This window comes from Nuphar pumila, chromosome 7 (assembly GCF_984573655.1).
Source record: "Nuphar pumila chromosome 7, dmNupPumi1.hap1.1, whole genome shotgun sequence".
Taxonomy (NCBI): Eukaryota; Viridiplantae; Streptophyta; class Magnoliopsida; order Nymphaeales; family Nymphaeaceae; genus Nuphar; species Nuphar pumila.
The window spans coordinates 116,696,293-116,716,173 of NC_143255.1; the positions used below are offsets into that span (position 1 = coordinate 116,696,293).

At 38.2% G+C, this 19,881-nt stretch overlaps 1 protein-coding gene and 1 pseudogene across 2 annotated transcripts in view; both read left to right on the forward strand.

Moving 5' to 3' along the window:
* The window catches only part of LOC149833090 (uncharacterized), a 39,439-nt gene extending 30,197 nt beyond the window's left edge, over window positions 1-9,242 (forward strand). Inside the window, exons 4-11 of one of the 2 annotated variants that reach the window (XM_090012713.1) lie at window positions 2,147-2,251; window positions 2,362-2,441; window positions 3,766-3,856; window positions 3,935-4,042; window positions 7,254-7,340; window positions 7,862-7,930; window positions 8,038-8,194; window positions 8,748-9,242. In XM_090012713.1, coding sequence (XP_089868839.1) covers window positions 2,147-2,251; window positions 2,362-2,441; window positions 3,766-3,856; window positions 3,935-4,042; window positions 7,254-7,340; window positions 7,862-7,930; window positions 8,038-8,193 — 696 coding nt within the window. In that variant the 3' untranslated portion in view covers window position 8,194; window positions 8,748-9,242. The remainder of the gene's footprint in view (window positions 1-2,146; window positions 2,252-2,361; window positions 2,442-3,765; window positions 3,857-3,934; window positions 4,043-7,253; window positions 7,341-7,861; window positions 7,931-8,037; window positions 8,195-8,747) is intronic. The other variant, XM_090012712.1, reaches the window with a different exon arrangement.
* A 1,355-nt stretch (window positions 9,243-10,597) lies between these two features.
* LOC149833091 (receptor-like protein kinase THESEUS 1) lies at window positions 10,598-13,323 on the forward strand (annotated as a pseudogene).
* Window positions 13,324-19,881: the final 6,558 nt, after the last annotated feature.

A 19,881-nucleotide genomic window follows, 5' to 3' on the forward strand; every position in this document is an offset into this window, starting at 1 on the left:
TCTGACAGATCAATTGACCTCAAAAATATAGTTCATTTGGGGCAATAGACAAAGAAGTTTATTAAAGTCCTTGATTTTCTGTCTGTCCATGATGCTATACTCAGTTTCTCTCCATGATTGCCTCATCTCATTACAATATGCCTTCACTTCATTCATATTAGTATCTAAATTGTTTTCTCTAAAAGCATGATATGAAGGCATTTTATATCCAGGCTCTATGACATTTGCCATGACCTGAAAATGAAAAGAATTTGCCGTATTAAAAGGAATGCAAGCATTATAGAACTATCTCCCAACCACAATATTCACTTGCTCGACTAAATATTGAGGAGTCATTGTAGTATGAATGTTGGGTTGTGCCCTAGGGGCAGTCTTAAGAGGGAAAAAACTTCTAATAGAGCTTCTAGCTCTATCTCCTCTCGAAAAACTTTCTCCTACTCCTTTATCTCTTCCTCTTCTTTTTTTTGTGCCCGTGACACTATTACTACTAGCACCATCCATACATTTTTCCTTCGCTGTAGAACTTTCTACTTCTGATGCTATGATGGGGGCTGTAGGATCAAAAGTATGGAGCCTATCTTTGTCTTCTCAGGGCTGCACATACCCTATTTCTGCCTCATTCATCTCTTTTTCTTGTCTTTTTTTCTCTCAGACCAGTGAGTAATTGATGTCATTGTCATTTCACGACATTCGACAAATTTTTTGATGTGTAGGCTGCAACATTAAGATGTGTCTCGGCTAAATGATGCTTCAACCGAGAGATACTACCTGAAAACACAGTATGACAATAGTTGCACTCGATTTTCAATTTGTTTTCACTCATTACTTGAGTGCCTCATTGCCATTCCAGATCACTTAATGCGAGCTCAATAACAATTACAAAATAAGGTTTTTTTACCTTAACTCATTTTCTTGAGTGAAAAAAATGGAAATGCACTCTTTAATACACCTCCAAAACCCTCTCCCTTGTGCACAGATCAGCTCCCAAATCGCCCTCACAAGTCTTAGGTTGCGTGGATACCTCTCTGGTGGCTTCTACACAAATGAGGGAGTCGGCCCTCAAGAGGTCTTTAAAACCCAAACTAAAAAATTATGATTCGGCCATTTTTTAAGTGTGTCGGCCTTGTATCTACAATATGGCGTGATACACGTGTGTATCATATTGATATTCTACATAGCAACGATACATATAGTACCATATCGTACAGTACAATACGATACTTACTACATTGCTTTCACCCATTAATAACTCTTACACTTCCCTCCCAGAAAAGCACCTAGCTGGTTTCATGTCTGACAACACTGCACTTGTATCAGTCTTCAAGTGACATAGGTGTAGGCGCATAATGAGTTACAAGTATATCTTTGAAATCAACTGTTACCATATTCCAATAAAAGGCATGCTAATGTCTGAATGAAGTATAGGGCCTGATTACCAAGCTCTGGCAGCTGCTGATTCTTAAGCCTAATCAACTCACCGTTTGGTGACTGCTTATTTCAGAAAACAGATGAACCCATTTTTATGTTGTGAAAACAAGAGCATTGTGAAAATTCTTTGGAATCTAGTCAAAAGAGTGACGAATAAGCATGTTGATTTTGCTTGGAAGAAAATTGAAGACGCTGAATTTGACCTTAATTTGTTAGCAGCAAGCATCAAATTGCAGATTTGTTCACAGAATTCCTTTGGCATGATCAGCTTAAGAAGAAAATGTCCATGGTCATATCCATGCACAGTGTTGAGGTGCTGTTAAGAATGGCATCTAGTTTTGTAATTTGATTTATAATATGGTTGTTTATACTTAATGTTGAGCCTAATAGCATAATCATAAATCATTATTAAGGGCATTGCAAAGAATAGAATAATGGTTTAATCCATAAGTTCTGGCCTTTGCTTCTTGGCAGCTGATGCATTTTCTTCTCTGCATTCTCACTTCCATCTTATTTTCTTCACTAACAGATACATTTTTGCTGCCGCTTAACCATTTTATGTTTTGTATCCATTCCTTTTCCTGTTATTTTGTTATTCATTTATCATTTGATGAATTAGTTTTTTATTCGAGTTTGCACGTAGCATATATACATAATGCAATGATAAATCATCTTTTTCTTTGCTTGTTTTGATGTCTCTACTAATTATTGCTGGCAGGACCGCACAGCTGTTTTATTTATGATATTTCCATGTGCACTCCTGTTTTTAAGGAATTGGATCTGGGATGGATGCTTTCCTGCACTTCCAGTTCAACTATACCAAGTATTTACCTGTTCCTTGTCAGATACTTGAAAAACAATTTACATCTTCTACTAGGAATGTAGTGTTCAACTTATCGAATCAAAGCATGAGAAAATTTCTCTTTTTTTCAGGTCTGGCTGCTATTTCTATATACGAGTTTGGCCTTGAGGGAGAACATATTAAGAGTAAATGGGAGTGATATTCGTCCTTGGTAAATGACCTTTTTTTGGTCTGATCTTTGCTTCAAGTGGCTTGCCAAGTTTCTTTTGGAGCATGAACGTGTGATGCAATTTAATTCTTTTTGCAAATTCTGGTTCTTAAGGTTTGGTGAAAGTATTTCTTTTCCCATTATTCAGCCTAAGGCTGATGATGCCACGAGACTGTATGTTGGGTTTTATAGTAGATTACTTGCCATGACTTTGTCATTCAAGTTGATCTATATTAGTTTTATACTCATTGTAGAGATTTGATAAATATGGAGACAACATAACTGGCAATTCTTGTATCTTTAGTTTTTCTACAGACAAAATTCAATCCTCATTCAGGTTTTCTCTAGATAATCTTCTAACAAAGTTCCTAGAAAGTTTATGAAAGTATGTATCTTAAGAAGTTTATTAGTGATCAAGAAGTAGAAATAATGTTAAAGAATATAAAGAAAAACAAATCATCAGGTCCAGATGGTATTCCTATCAAGTTTTGGAACCCAGTTGGTGAGAGTGATAAAATGGTTAATAAAACAATTATTTGTCCACAAAAGAAGGGTGCAATGGGTGGAAAAGGGTATTTTTGTTCATATACATAAGAATAAATGTGTTATCCAAAACTGGGCCAAGTATATGGGTATTAAGCCTATCTTTAAAGAAAAAAAGGCATAAGGATATTAAACATAGTTAGATGAGGTGGTCATAAGCAAGTGGAATATTATGTGAGATAAATCCTCTTTATAATTAAAAGGATGTTTCTGTAGGACTGTTGAAAGATTTACATGTTTGTAGTGTTGCATATTGCACAACTAAAAAAGCAATAAGATATAATACTGGTTGCAGAAATGCATCACCGAGTTGACTTCCACCAAAAATGAAGTGAGGCATAAGCCTCTAGGCATAAAGTGTAAGCATCAAAAATATATTTAAAAAAAATATTAGAACTTTAAAAAAATCTAAAAATACAAATAAATAAAAGAAATGCTTTATTGATGAAGAAACAACCAATAAGAAATACTAATCTCTAATAAATACCAAAAATATGAGAATAACATGTAAAAGTAACATTAATGCAACAACTTGATCTATCCAAATATCTAACAAATAAAATATGAACATTCAATGAAAATTTAAGTTACAAAATCACTAACAATCAAATTCCTCAACATCATCATATAATGCACACAAATTCATCTAATTTTCTAAACAAACATTAAGCTAATTTTTCATGCATGCTTGTTTGAAAAATTAGCTCTGTCAAACTACTAAAATCACATAATAATCCATACCTACACTATTATACTAACATCTGCTTTTGTTCATCCTGGATAGGTGGATATGCCATCACTACTGTGCTATGGGAACGGCTCTGATCAGTCTCACATGGGAGATAAAAGGAGTACCTGATTGTGCCCATAAGCAGGTTGACACTGCTTCTATTGTACCCTAATTACTCATTATTTGGTTGATTCCAACCATTTTTTCCAAATGAATGATGCAGAGAGGAGTTCAGCTCTTTTTGGCATGGGCTATGATGCAAGGTGTTGCAATGCTTCTTCAGAACAGATATCAACGTCAAAGGTTGTACACTCGTATTGCATTGGGAAAGGTAGTTCTCTCCTGATATACATTTTAATGACTTATTTCTGCCTCTTTATGACACTATTTTTCGATAACAGTTTTCTAATTACTCTTCATGCTTTTGTATAGATAATGTTCCTGTAATTATAGTGTAAAAATGATACTCATCAGTATGTCTATCATCACTGTTCAATTAGCTTAAGTTTCCATGATTTTACTACATCGTTTTGAAAGAAGGAAAATTAATAATTTTGAAAGAAGGAAAAAAATTTAGTGTGCATTTGTTTTGGTCACAGCTGTAATTCCTCAGCTTGTGAAGGCCGGTCACAGGTTCACACATGTGACCAACTTTAACAGTTTAGAAGGGGTACCTAATAATAGGTGACAATCATAATCACGGGTTCTACTTTCACATGTTTGCATTGCCCTGTGAGAGTTCTATGATTGTGATTTGTAATCACAGGTTGAAAAAATCCCACTTTCATAGGGTGTTGCTAACATGCCCTTATTACATTTTCATGCACAATTGTGTTTAAAACCCATTCCATCATCGTTGCTGATAGAAAGTGGCTAAATTTTTAAGATGTTCTTTGTGCCGAACTTTGAAGTCGTAGATCTCTGTGGGGAAAATACATCAATGGACATTCCATCTTTTGATGTATGGCCCTCAGGATGCTTTTTCAATGGTCTAAAGGGTCTGGTCATTTGGTATAATAAAAAAGAAACCTCCATAAGTTTTAAAAGGGGGATTTCTTGTACTAGATTTTTTTTTTTGGATAATGAATGGAACCAACCATGCAGGGTGGTTGGGGAAGGATTTGCGGTCTCAACTTTCCTTTCACCAAACGACCTCATGGGTGTAAAACCTGGAGTATGTCCCCCTTGCCAACCAGGTTGGTCTCCCTATCTCTTTGGCCTTGCGGCAAGGGACATGCACCCTGGATATTGAACTCTCAATGCCCTTCAAAACCCACCTAACCAAGTGTGTGGAGCTTTTGTGTCTATTGTACTAGATCTTATGTAGAAGGAAAATGTGGTGATAGTCTCTTTGATAGTGGCGATGATTGACCTCTATGTCATGGTTGCAGAACATGCCAGGCAATATTGAGGAATTTCTTGCACTAGATCTTTTCTTGGAGTAAAACATGGTGATAGTCACATCGTTTCTGGAGATAATTAACCTCTTAGTTATGGTTGCCGAACATGCCCAAGTCCCTTCAACATGCCCAAGTCCCTTCAACATGCCCAAGTCCCTTCATCCTTCCTGAACATAAGATGTCCCTAAGGTGCCATAACTATGATATATCTTTGGAATGCATGGTGAATCTGTCTGGTGCCCATCAGGGTCTATACATCTTAGCTGTGATTTTCTATTCATGTTGGGCCAGGTGATCCATTAATATTATGACTTTGACAGCCATAGCGACTATTTGGTCTTGGAATCATGTTATGTTATTATCTATTCATATACAGAATCAGGTTTGGGTTTATAAATATTGATGATATGATTATAAGAGGAAGCCATATTGCGGTATTACTGCAATTCTGTGCAGCTTCATCAAGTGCTTAGTATGAAAATTTCTGATATTAGTCATTTTGGAGCAGCCAGTTGCTTTTGATTGAAGCAAGTGTTATAAATTTGTCCAGCTTACAGACAATAACATGGTGAGAACAGTCATAGAGCTTAATGTTAAAGCTTATTACATTTAAATATGTTTATTATACTGTCTGACTGTGTGTGTTGGTTGAGAAGGGGGCGGATGTGTTTTGGCATCATCAAAGAACAACAGAAGCTCACTATACGGCTCTGTTTCCATAGGGGTTATCCTAAAAGGCCAGTGATATAGCCAAAGACCAGGAAAATGATACTGTTTTTCAGGCTTATTATGTAGAAACTCTCACTTCTTGGATGAGATTTAAGTTTTCAGAGATTTATGTACACTGTTACCATCTAGTTGTCTCCAAAAGTTGTCTACAGTGACACTTTCTGGATGCTCCAGTTTTTAGTTCATAAAGTGTCTTTTTTGTAAATTTAGATTTAGGATTTACTGTACATTCTAACATGTTTTTTGCTATTTCTTTCTCAAATTAGAGGCTTCTTAATGATTTTATACTGAAAGCATATCCTTACAATATTTTTAAAAAACATGAACCAAAGTCTATAGAGTGAAATACTAATACTTTATTTGTCTATCCATAACATTACTAGTTTGGCACCCTTTTTCTGCATAGGCTATGTTCAAACGTGTTTTACCCTCTCTTTGAACTTCAGGGTTCCAACATGCCTTTCTCTTGTGTGTGTGTGTGTTCACATGTGCATGCATGTGCACATGTAGTTGTGTAAAGCGGTCTTTTTAAGCTTCAATGTGTCCATTAGGAACATTTGTCCAACATTGATTCCTGTGTTTGTGTCCTAGTTTTCGTAGATATTCTATGCTCCTTCCCAGTCCAAACTATCTACCTTCTCATGCATGCTATGTTGTTTGTTTTGTGAAAATTGTATGCTGCCAATCCATTTCTCACACTTGCCACCTAATTCAATCTCATCAATGTTGGTGATCTGGAAATGAAACTAGGCATGGGAAAAACATTTGCAAAATCTAGATGAATGGGGTGCATGCATGGATGCTTGTGTATGTGTGTGTTATTTGCCTTTCCCACTATTTTTAAGTAGCAAAAATTGCTAAAATGTTGCAAAATTTTTTTTGCTCAAGATGAACGGTTAGTTGTCTAAAACCCTCTTTGGTTGGATGTCATTATGATGAAAGATTTGCTGACTGGTATGTCAGTCTGTTTCCAAGGCCTACCTTGCTTGAGAAGCACCTCACTTCCAGTGATGTCATGGACTAGCACTTGGCTTATGCGTTGCCTCTCAATGTGTGCCTCATGAATTCAGTAGCTTTTCATTCTTGAAACTGCTGCTTGGAATGCTATGTAGGTTGCACAGTCTATCTTTTCAGTGGAGAAAATATAGGAGGGGTTCTTATGTTACATAATGACTTCATCTTGCGGAAATATTCTCGACGTTACGTGTAACAGATATTTAACTTGCTGGCATATTTATAGAACTGCATTATGCTGCTTGATTTAAGTTCTTAGCACACTACTTTGATTCACTGCAGTCATGGTTTTCATGTATTGTCTAATGCAATCCATTTTGATCATTTCGCTTGTACACCATCAGGGTGCCTCCTCTTTCATATTCTTGCACTAAAGTGTTGGTGATTTTCTGTTTGCAGTCAAGGAGAATGAATGTTGTATGGGGAGAAACTGCTGGTGTGGAAGGACAATTGTGGCTTTTATATCCTATCCTTTTCACATTACAGGTAAACTAAATTGCAGCGTATTAAAATTATTATTACCTGTAATTGGATTGGAATGCACTATTCTATGAAGAATGACATCTTTCATTTTATTGCTACTTGTTGAGCTTTTACATTGCGCATATGGAAATGGATAGGTCTGTGTATATCTGGAGATCCAATTCATTTGGGTGGCCAACTTGGCTTAGCCTAAGTCAGAATGACACGGCATTTACTTGGTTGTTCTAATCATCTGACTGCAAATCTACAAACACAATCAACTCTAAAAGTGGATCAGCTTATGTGTCTCATGCTTAGGCACAAAAAAAATCAATCTTCTGCAGTTTTATGCTTCTGGGATGGTGACTGTAGGCACGGCAGGCACGACCAGGTCTCCGATCCTGGATGTGGTTAAAAAAAAAGTTCTGGAGTCTTGTCCAATGTCTTGACGCAAGATATTGATAGGATTTTCAAAATTCAATGTCTTATGATCATTGGTGATGTTTAATATGATAAAAACTTGACATATCAGCTCATGTTCTCAGGTTTTTGAGGCATATGTGGGGATATTACTGCTTCAGACTGCGTTTGCTGGTGTTGTTTCCGAATGGCAGGTAAGTGCGTTCTTCCATGCTTATTTCAGGAAACTTTGTATTATGTTTAGCAGGTATGTGCGACATTTGATTTTGAAAGCATTTGTAACCATCATGCTGTCGTTCAGGTTGTTGTTTGCGGAACTCTGCTGATTATAATGGCTATAGGAAATTTTATAAACACGGTTCAGACCCTTACAGCGAAATCAAGGTTCAAAGCAATGAAGAGAAGCAGAAGCAAACAGGACTTCAACCATGGTTCACCCACAAGCCCTTCCATATAGAGTGAGTCTTCCAAGTCGTAAGACTATGGAGCCTGCTTGGTGTTACATTGTGGGATAATCTTGTAGGATAATCCTTTCTAGCTTTTTGGTAAAATGTTCTTTGCAAAAAGGTTTCATTCTTTCTCCTTTTGTGGCAACATCATGTGCCACATTGTATCCGCATGGTTCTTGGCCCTTTTTTCTTTTAATATTTTTAATCAGATCTTTGAATGTGTTTCGGCTAGCATTCATCTTGCTAGGAGGCTCTGACAATTGTGCTGGCTAGCTTGAGAATGCATATTGTGCTGGCTAGCATTCATCTTGCTAGCTTGACAATTGTGCTGGCTAGCACGAATGTTGAGCTTTTTCTTCCTATCACAAGGAGTTTTTTTTTCTAAAAACTTTCATTTGTGATTGCCTCTCATCATCATCATAAAAAATGTTTGTTTCCACGGAAGGGGTCCCCTTGGAAATAAGCAAGAAAAGTGTCTCCCATGAGCTGTATGGGGGGCCATGGAAACAGCATGTCTGCTCCATGTTTTCCCTGTTTAAAGCACGGTTTTCACAATTTGCAGTTTATTTTGTCGGTTTGGGTTCGACCAAAACATGTGTTGCTATGCAGGCAAATGGCAGGCGCAACTTACACTTCGATGTTTATGAAATTTAAACCCCTCTGTTTGCCTTCACTTTTGAGAGAGAGAGAGAGAGAGAGAGAGAGAGAGAGAGAGAGAGAGAGAGATGATGATGGGCCATGTAAGAAAATGACTGATAATTATTCAGCATTTAGTAATGAAGGACATGTAAAATCTTTTGCTTCGTTTAAACCAGAATAAATGGACGCCACCATATGCCATATGCATGGTCACTTCAGTCTGTGAGAGATCAAATGGTCAGTTCTTTGAGTTTAGCAGTTTATCGTTTTTTCTAGAATTGCCTTACCTGTTTGCGTAGGGAGGGAAAAGGAAAACTGCTTTTTCGGTTCGCTTGGAATTGGCACAATTTTATGCATTTTAGATTAAGAGCTATGTTTGATAAGGGGGTAACTGTGAGTCATTCAAAAGAAAAGAAAAGAGGTAATTGTGAGGTTTCAGAAAGGAGCTGTAAATTTATCCTGCAAATAATTCCCGTTGCTCAAGTTTGGCTCCTTCCAAAACCCGCAAAACCCTCCGAGTAAACTTTGGAAACAGCGGCAATTCAAGTCATCGTGAACTCCGACCAGCATGCACCGTCCTGCGTGCACTAAGCACTGTTGTTAAATCAGTGAATCGGTTCCTTAAAAAAAAGTTGAAAAAATAGAATCGATCTTGAATTGGCCCCTTTTTTATCGTCAGATGACGTGTAACTAAAAATTTAAAAATGTTTTAAGCCTCTTGAAAAACATTAAAAAAACTTGGAATGAGACTTCATGCAGAAGGATCTGACTATAAAAGTCGTTAAAAACTTTATCCAAGAACCAGCATTTATTGAAGAAGCAAAAGAGTTGAGGCTTTTGCTCTTACCATAAAGTCAAGTCTCCCAAAGCCTTTCACCCCCTTTCTGCCACTCTTGCACAACCCTATTGCTGCTGGAATGAGCAGTAGTAGGATGGTTGGAATCTCAGGCCTTGAACGCCATGCCTTCTCACGGACTTGCTGCAGCTATTCCATTGTCTAAAAGAGAGAGCTTGCACACCTTCTAGCTCAAGTTGTAATTGCCTACGTGTTCCCTAAGGGTATGTTTGATGGTTTGTGCAGGGTTGGACAAAATAAACAAAAAGGATGAAACAGAACATTGGTTCTGTTGGTTCCATGACAACTGTTTCAAGTCCAACGTTTGTTTGGACCGTACTCAGATGCTATGTTTCAAATGTCCGTTGTTTGATGATGATGATGTGCGAACAGCTTGAACAGTCATGAATAATGGGTGGAATTACTTGACGACCAGCTTGAACATTCCGTTGGCAAATTGCCAACTGCGAGAATCCACACCAGCAGCCCAACTGTCTTCTTCTCCTGGGGCGTGGTCGAAGGAGGACGCTGCCGCACAGGCCTGGATTCCCAGCGAATAACAATGAGTGAAAGGATGCCGATGCTGATGCTATTTTCAGCAAAAAGGGGACAAACGCCGCGATAACCAAATCTCATTTGCTTGCTTCAAATAAAACATAACGTATCCATAATCTGTGCTGCTCGAATACTCCTGGGCCAACCCAAACAATGTCTTTACAGCCGACTCTATCATCTCCATGTTTTAGACATCAAAGAAAAGCCAATGGAAAGATAACTATGTATGACACCGATTTTCGTCTTCTAAGAGCTTATCTGCATCAAATTAACCAACTGTGAACAACCTGAAATAATGAAATTTCAAGACCCCATCTCGTTTGAGAATTTCAACAAATACTTTGTGAGCATCTTCAAAACACCCACATTTGCAACACGTCTCGATGAAGATAAGCAACGCATGTAGTGAGTCCACCATCACCTACATAAGAGATGACTCTTCGTCATCTTGCACAACCTTTTTTTTCCTTATTTTCCAAATTATGGTATCTCGTTTTCTCTAGTTTTTCTGAGTGGGTTTCCCTTATTTATGCGCGTTTTCTGTTTTTGCAGGCTTTGATCAGAAGACTAGAGTTGTTGGCGAAGATGGCAACAAGTACGATTCCAATGCTGGGTTTGTTGGCGATCATCCTCCTATGCCGCAGATGAAGATGATGGTGGAGGTGAATTCTAAAGCAGGGATACCAGAGGCAGAAATAATGGCTAACAGGAGGACTAGTTGGCAATACCGGGTGGGTGGGTGGGAACAGACCATGGTAGCGAGAAGATCAATCTGCCCTTCATTGATTTCCTTTTGGATAATCGATCGGGTGGGGAGAGAGAGTTCGAAGAGGCCAGTCGGACGAGCTCTTCCAGGTGAGGAGAATGAGAGACGCATTGACGGGCGCGGCGTGCATTTTTTTTAAGTTCCACCCGTTCTTGTTATTTTTGTAACAGGGGGGAGGGTGGAACTAAAATAACATAGAAATAAGAACGCGGCGGACGCGCGGAACGTCGTCCGCCGCATCCATCGTTTGTAGAAAATCGCTGTTCTTAGCATAATTTTCGTCTGAATCACTCTGAGAACGGCGCATCAAACATACCCTAAGGTTACATTTGATGCACCGTTCCCAGCGTAATTTGAACAAAAATCACGCTGGGAACGGCGATTTTAACAAACATTGGACGCGACAGACGGTGTTCTGCGTGTCTGCCGTGTTCAATATATACCGTAATTGTTGATCCACCTCCCCCTGTTACAAAAAGAACAGGAATAGAGGGAACCAAGAAAAAAAATTATGCATCGACGGGCATGCCAGAAACTTCTCTCCTCGTTTCCTCGTCTTCCTCTTCTTCTCACAATTCTTCTTCTGCAAGCTTCGGCACCAACCCTAGCGTTGTCGGATCTGTCTTGTTAATCGGGGTTTGGTTCCTCACCGGCAGAAAAATCTCTGACGAAATGCGGTTGGGTTGGTCGCCGGAGAGATCGGTGCATCCCTGGTCCCCGGAGAGATCAACAAAATACGGTTGAGCAGGTCTCTGTTGGTTTCCCTTTCAGTGGTATATCCAATTTGGCTCTGGAGACTGTCTACAGGCTCAATGTGGGAGGTCCTAAGATCACCCCAATCAATGATATATTAGGAAGAACTTGGGAGAATGATAGGATTTACCTGTTCTCTAACAACTCCGTGACGGTTGCATATGTGGATCCAACCTCCATTAACAATGGAACGATGGTCACCAAGGCGATCGCCCCCAATTGGGTATATGTCACTGCTGAAGCAATGACAGACGTGAATGTTTTAAATGTCAACTACAACATCACATGGTCTCTCCCCGTCAATGGCGTAGCTAGGATTCATGTGGGGGGGGGGGGGGGGGGGGGGGGCAAACACGAGTGTAGCAAAAAAAAAATTTTGGTGTGATAGTCGGGGGTTTGGGGGCAGCGCCCTCGATTTTTTTTTTTAGATAAAATAAAAAATGGCTATAATTATTAATAAAAATCTATTTCATGTGGACAAATAAAAAAATTTGCTGCAATTAGGGTTGGGCTAGGACTGGGCTAAAAAAATGGATAAAAATCTATTTCATATGGAATCAGGGCTGGGCTTTAAAAAAAATAAATTAAACTGTTTCGGGAGGCAGGACTGGGTTGTAGCCCAGTCCTGCCCCCCCCCCAGCTCCGCCTCTGCTCCCCGTTGATCCAGGCTTCTTGTATTATATACAGCTTCACTTGTGTGATATCATTAACAATGCTTTGAATGAGCTCATCTTCAATGTGTATGTCAAATTTGATTATGGGGCAACTGGTCTTGATCCCTCAAAGAAGACCAATATGTTGAGACGATCATATTATGCTAATTTTGTTTCCAATACCTCTCCTGGATCAACTCGCATAAATGTGAGCATTGGCCCTGATTCGACTGTTTTGGATAATGCCAATGCCACTCTCAATGGTTTAGAGATCATGAAGATCAACAATGATGCTGGGAGTTTGGATGGCCTGCTTTTTGTCTGAGACATTTATTTTGGTTCACAGCCGAAGAAGATGAAGTTGACAATCGTTCTTGGAGTGATTGTGGGCAGCTTGGCGGCAGTTTTACTGATAGCTTTGTATTACTGTTGCTTTGTCTTTCTGAGATCGAAAAGGTGACACCATGCTCATTCGTGACTGCCATTGCCATTATATGGAGATTCACACACCATGAGCAAAGTTTCAACTACTTCTCAGAAGATCGGAACTGCCAACTTCATCTTTTTGGCAAATTCAAACTTGGGGTGCTTATTCACCTTCCAAGAGATATTGGATGTGACCAGCAAGTTTGACGAGGGTCTGCTTCTCGGTGTAGGAGGCTTTGGCAAAGTTTACAAGGGAATGATTGATGATGGCACCAATGTTGCTATCAAAAGAGGAAATCCAATATCGGAGCAAGATCTCACTGAGTTTCAGACTGAAATTCAGTTGTTGTCCAAGCTTACACATCGTCATTTGGTTTCTTTGATTGGCTACTGCGATGATATCCCTAGAGAGATTGAGATCCATATTAAGTGTAAAATTTCAATTCTAAATTCATATTCAGGGCAAAAATTCATGATTTTAGATATAATTGTGTAATTGGATCTATATTTGGGCAAAAAACCATAATAAACTTGTTAAAAGATGTAAAATAGTGAAGGGACAAAATAAAGTAATTTGACCCATTATTCATGACTATCCAAGTTGTCTGTACATTGTCATCAAATAACGGACATTTGAAACATAGCATTTGAGTATGATCCAAACAAACGTTGGACTTAGAACAATTGTTACAGAATGAACATAACCAATGTTTTGTTCCATTCTTTTTGTTCATTTTGTCCAAACCTGGACAAGCCATCAAACATGCCCTAAGGGCATGTTTGGAAGTGACAATCTCATAAGAAAAGAATATTTTACATGTGTAGGAGAACTCTATATGAAAATATTTCTCTCCTTTGTGTCACATGAGAAAATCAAGTTGGAAAAATATAATAAATGTGATAATATTGTGTACCACTTAAAACTCAAAATGTTTCTTGAGACTTTTCCACATCGACTTCCATCTAGCAGCCTCACCAGAGGTGTTACTGCAGATTCATTATCTGAATCTGGTTCCTGAGGAAGGGAATCTCTGAAGGTTGTCTCTCCAACTCCTGCACAATTACCAGGATTCGAATTTGAGGCGATCACCCTCCATGAAATTAAAATGATGATGATACAAGACAGAACAATTGTCTAGCATCCTCAAGTTTCATTTTGTGATGATGTCAAGAATCAATAAGGAAAATACGGTTCCCATAGTTGCAGCAATGAGCCAATGTCATGCAATTATGAAGAACATAAAAAGAAAGTTACCCAAAAATATTATTTGACTTTCTCAAAGACAAAATACCACATTTAAAAGACAGACTCAACAATGTCAACAACAGAATAGACAAGACCATAAGCCACAACATCCATAGACATTCTGCATATTTGTATTTATGATGTGCTAGAGTTTACTGTGCACAAGCATTGAACAAAGAAAAGTTGGTTTTCAAAGTGCTTGTTTAGTTAAGCTTCGCTTTGCGAGTGCTTTGTGGGCAAAACAGCAAAAGAACAACGACATGGAACTACTTTTTCATAGAGCTTTCCCTCTAGTTGAAAAGACTGATTATCCATTAACTGTTCTTAGTGTGGCATGCCTTCCTCAAACAAAAGGATAGATAGCCTGCCATCCTATCGTCGAAGATGAGCCTCGGGAAATGGGAGCGGCATACAAAAATAATTCCTCTTCATAAGCCCCCAACTACTCCTCTCCAGCCATGAAGTAGACTCCATCAACACAAGCCTTAATCGTTTTCTCTTGCCTCTCTACCGGGGTAATCTTCCTCATTAGTTTCCCGCTCCCCCTGCCATGTCAGGGATTCCTGTGCATGCTCCTGAGGCTAACGGGGGGAAATCAATGGGTCTGGGTCATTCACAAACCTCCAAGGGTGCATTGGCCTTTTTGCCCCAATCCATTAACCGACATAGCTTGCCGGAGGGAGCGATGGACACTGCCAAAATTGAGAAGATTGAGTCGCCTGGTATGCTATGCCATAAAGCCAACCAAGCTCTCTTCCACCACCCAGATGAACAAAAATAGATGGTTGATATGAGAGGACATCCCTCACCATTTGCGGGCCAACTTTCCGCTTTTCAGGTAACGACAACTTTCTCTCCTTGCTCGATTTTCACCAACCTTGCCTTGAAGCTACAAAGTCAGTCCTTAGGTCGAAGTTGTCGACAAAGTAACAAATCAAAGAAAATCTTTATGTTGCCGCTTTGAGACAAGAAAGCTTTTTTGAAAAGAACAGTCAAGGTGTGTAGCAGCGAAAAAGCATGGTTTCTCTTCATTCTTCGCGGTCCTCTTCATCTTCAGTATAAAAAATTGGTCAATCCAAAAAAATCTATTAGTTCTTCCAATTCCTCAAAAATGCAATGGAGGCTGCAGAACCATCGAAACTCTTCATCGCAGTCGCTCAATACGTTGTATCAATGGAGTGACATTTGGGCTTATCCACCCCCCCCCCCCCAATCCCTCTACCCAAGGGATCAACAAGCAATCGATTGACGAGCGAATCACATCTGTTCCAATTCTATCGGATTTCTCTGATCGAAGTAAGATCAAATGCTTTTATTTGAGATCTCAATGAACCAATATTGGGAGGAAGCAACTAACCAATTTCATTTCTCAGATAAGTTCTTTTAGAAATTAGTTCATGCTCTTTCATCCCCTCGTTCAAGGAGTCAGAGATGTCTTGGCAACAACTCTATGGGCCTATCAATATGCAAAAAAAGCGACCTTTATTGCCTAATAGAACAAACACTAATACCTTAATGGAGTTGGTCAAGATCAAATATGTTTATCAAAGTGCTTCTCAGATTGCTCAAGACATCTCTTTTCAATCGAGGAACAAAACAAAATCATTTCATTCCATTTTTAGTCAAATAGTGAAGGATATTCCATTAGTAATGCCCAAAGAGGTGGAGGGGATTCATATTAGTTGTTCAGGTTGATCAAAAGGTATAGAAATAGCTAGAACAGAATGCAGAAAGTATGGAAAAACATCTTGTAATGTATTTCACCAAAAAATCGATTATGCTCCTGATGTAGTATCTATTGTTACGAAATCTCAGGTGTCAAAGTGTGGATCTCATATAGTCATTCAAGAAAGGCACGTGCGATATCCAAAATGTACTAAATATAGTAAATATCGTAAAGGCACATGTAGTAGGGGCCACGAATCAGATGGTACATAACTTGGTTTTGAAAGATATGACACCAAAAGTTGTGAAGCTGGTCGTCTTTCCTGTCGCATCAGGCTAAAATCATACAATTCCATCATGCTATGAGTGGACAATTTCAAAGAAATGATAAGATATGGGTAAGAGTTCTCGCAGATCTCCCAATTACCAAGAAACCTACAGAAGAGAGAATGGGAAGAGGAAAAGGAAATCCTATGAGTTGGATTGCTTGTGTGTCCACAGGACAAATCCCATTTGAAATGGATGGTGTGAGTTTGTCAAATGCTTGACAAGCCACTATATTAGCGGCACATAAACCATGTTTATCAACCAAGTTTGTTCAGTGGTTGTAACGTAATTTTTTTTTTGGAAAAACCTGTAGTCTCTTTTAATAGACTACACTTGATGGCCGAGACCTATAAGTGGATTAATAGATGCCTTCGAAGATCCTATCACATTCCATCCTTTTCTCTAATGGATGCTTTTATCTACTCGTATTTCAAAGACATGTGCTTTCTAAGACTGATTTGTTTGGCCTTCCTACCAGCAGAATGCCTCTAGCGTCGCCCTCCAGAAGCTTCGCTTTCGGGAATGAATCTCTTCGTCGATAGGTGATGAAGGCTGACATTGAATCTCTGCCGGTTGATGGGAAAAGAAAGGTGGCAGGCGGGGCCTTAGCAAGACAATTCTTCTTTTGAAGCGTTTTGCCAAGAGAGTGAGGGCACCCTTCTGGGAAGACAACAACTTTTTCCTTCCTCTTTAATCATTGCATGAAACCAAAGCACAATATTGTTTTTGAGATTCTTCTTACATACAAAGGATTTACTTGTTACTAATAAAGTCTAGTCTCGATTCTTCCTTAGATCCCTTGTTTCACTCTGATAGTATCATAGATCGAGGTCTATGCAGGGGAAATGAATGCATTCTCTACTATAAATTAAGTGAAATAAATGAAAGTGGAATAGATAGAACATAATCTGGATCATGCCACATCACATATTCTACTAGATCTTACGAAGCCTATTCATGCATGACATGATTCAAGTCTGATCATAGAAGAGATTCTTCTCAAGGGAACCAACCTATCCTCTTGATCCGCAGGGGGCTGCGGTTGCAACAAAGACACATTTGTTTATGAATTTCAATATGAAAAATAATATATTTGCATGGACCAATCAATAGTTTAAGTCACACACTCCCATAATCCATCCTCTCTTTTGAGAATCCACTTTAACTATTCGTAGATGGAAAAACCGTTGGACCTGTGAAAAGGGTGGAAGATCTGGCCAAAGAAGGTGATAGCCGTGTAGATTTGTTCCCATGGTTCGATCCTTCCCAGTAAAATGCAGCATGTTTGAATGATGATCACTTTTATGCGAGAAAGGGGGACCACCCTCTCAGCTTAAGTATTTCTCAATGACTGATAGCGTACAAGTACCATGAGGGAAAGGTGAAAAGAACCCTATGACGGGAGTGGACCCAATCATGAGTTGGAAGGATGTTACCTTTTATCGAAAAACTCCCGATCCTGAGAAGAGAGAAAAGGAAGATGGTGCATAATCGAATCCTGTTATGTTACTTTGAATGAATCTTAGTCTGCCTCACTTTAGTGAGCATAAGCGAAGTCCAGGGTTCAAACTTTTTATTGAGAGTAAGCAAGCTACCTTCATTCAACATATTTGTGGTTGAGTCAATAACACGCTCATGGTCGAGAATCTTTGCTCTTTTGTATTTTTGTTGCCTGCGTTCTTTGTATCCGTCTGTATTGCAAAGCTGGTCGACGTCTGGTGCTTTCATAGTTGTGGAAAACTGTGGGCCAACCAATACCCCTTAAGAAAGAAATAATTAATGCATTTTTGAAGCGTATATGGACAACCTTTTCTCACATGCTAGTTGTTGAAGATTTATAGTAGTTATTGTAGGGAGTTAGTGATGGTGTCTATAAAGGCTAAAATGCACTATTGTAGGTTTGATTACTCTAATTGAAGATATATACTGGTTTTCAAAAATATTAGCATTAAGAAATTTTCGACATTAATATTTTGAAAACTATATATGAAAAACTTATTGATCCCCCAATATAGTTATTTTTCAAACATAGATAACCATCTAATATTGAATGATGTTTGGGACGATGATGATATAAAATCGATGTTATTTAGTGGTGATGTTTACTTAGATGTTAGCAAAGTTAATCAATGAACAGTTAAACAAGAAGCAATTGGAAGTGATCTACAAAAAGCAATTGATGAATGAAATAATGTGAATCTTGTGAAAATATGCATGTATCTCAGACACTATCTATTGAGCTCAGTCCTTTGCCGATCATCAAATTATCCCAAGTAGTAAACAATATTGATGTTGTACATGATAAAATGATCATTGCAGAGGATGTAGAAGCATATGGGCAAACTAGTGTCGGTGATCTTCATCATTGCAATTTGAATGACATCCAGTCTTCTTAGGCAGATGGCAAATCTAAGTACAAATTATTGGATTTTGTAATTTATGCTTGAGATATAGGTATTATGATTGATGTGAAGATGTTATGATTAATCTTGAATGTTAGAAATACAAAAATGTTGAATGCATGAAAGCAAATAAAGCAATAGATATATTTTGATTTAGTTTGTGCAACCGAATAGTCAATTAATGGTAACAACGATCACGTTGATAGTAAAGAATCAAATGATATCGATGATGATAACTATATCATGTCCATGAGAGAGGATAAAGAGAACAATGACATGAGACAAATAATGACCGGTGAAAGCGATGTACAAATAGCGTTTAAGAAGTCGAACCCTTGATATACAGTATATGCTATATGAACATTTGCTGAATATATAATTGTTTTATGTTTTTACACTAATGAAAAAAATGATTGAATAGATTCTTGTTTAATAGATTCTCTTATAATTAAGAGCAAGTGCAAATCATTAAAGCAGAGGCATTTCAAGTACCACAGTGTCTCTCGTATCTTAACTTGATTCAGAATTTCATTTTTGAGATTCAAATAAAATAAGATTCCAGAACCAAACTCAGTTTTCAAAAATCAGATTTAGTGTAGGTTTCACCCATATCCAACCAATTTTCATTATTACTCAACTTCGATAGACTCAGTGGTTTCAGATCACCTAATGGCCTTATTCTGACCCTCTATGGAGCTTATGACATTTTGATCTTCTACAATATCAAATTTTATTGTAGGTACAACAAGATTATAGTTTGGTAACGACAGAATCAAAACCTCATTACAAATGAATTGAATTCCTGCTAATTGCTTTCTTATTTTTTTTTTTTAAAAACACTTATGTTCTAGGTGTCAAAACAATGAGATGGTATAACTTAAGATTGAGAATCTATTCCCTTTTTCTACCCCCAATTGTTTTTTCGGATTTAATTGGTTGCAACATTTTTTAAATTATTTGGTGAGTTCTCAGTCCTAGACGAGTTCATAATGTGGACAAAGTCGTAGACAAAAGTGTTGGATGTAGGAAAAGGAGAAGAGGGAATTCAAATAAAGAAAACCATGGAGAACACTCATTTATGGAGTGTGTTTAGACTTTGATGATGTGGAATAGTCTCATATTGAAGAGTTTCAAGAAAGTTATGGGTTTTATAACCTATATGAAGACTCTAACACTTATTCCAAAGAACAAGGGGTTGGGATGACTACCACACACGCACACACATGCCCGTCCACCGTGCTGAGCTGGGCCAGGTTCGGGTAATTGGCTCTTTAGGGCCATATCCATTCAAAGTCCAATGATCTTTTTGTCCCAGATTTCTGTTTTTATTTGGATTAAATAATGAGTTAACATAAATGAATAACTGATAAATCCGTTATTGGGTCATGACCTCTCGTATTCCATAACATGTCTCTTCCACGTTTTGTAA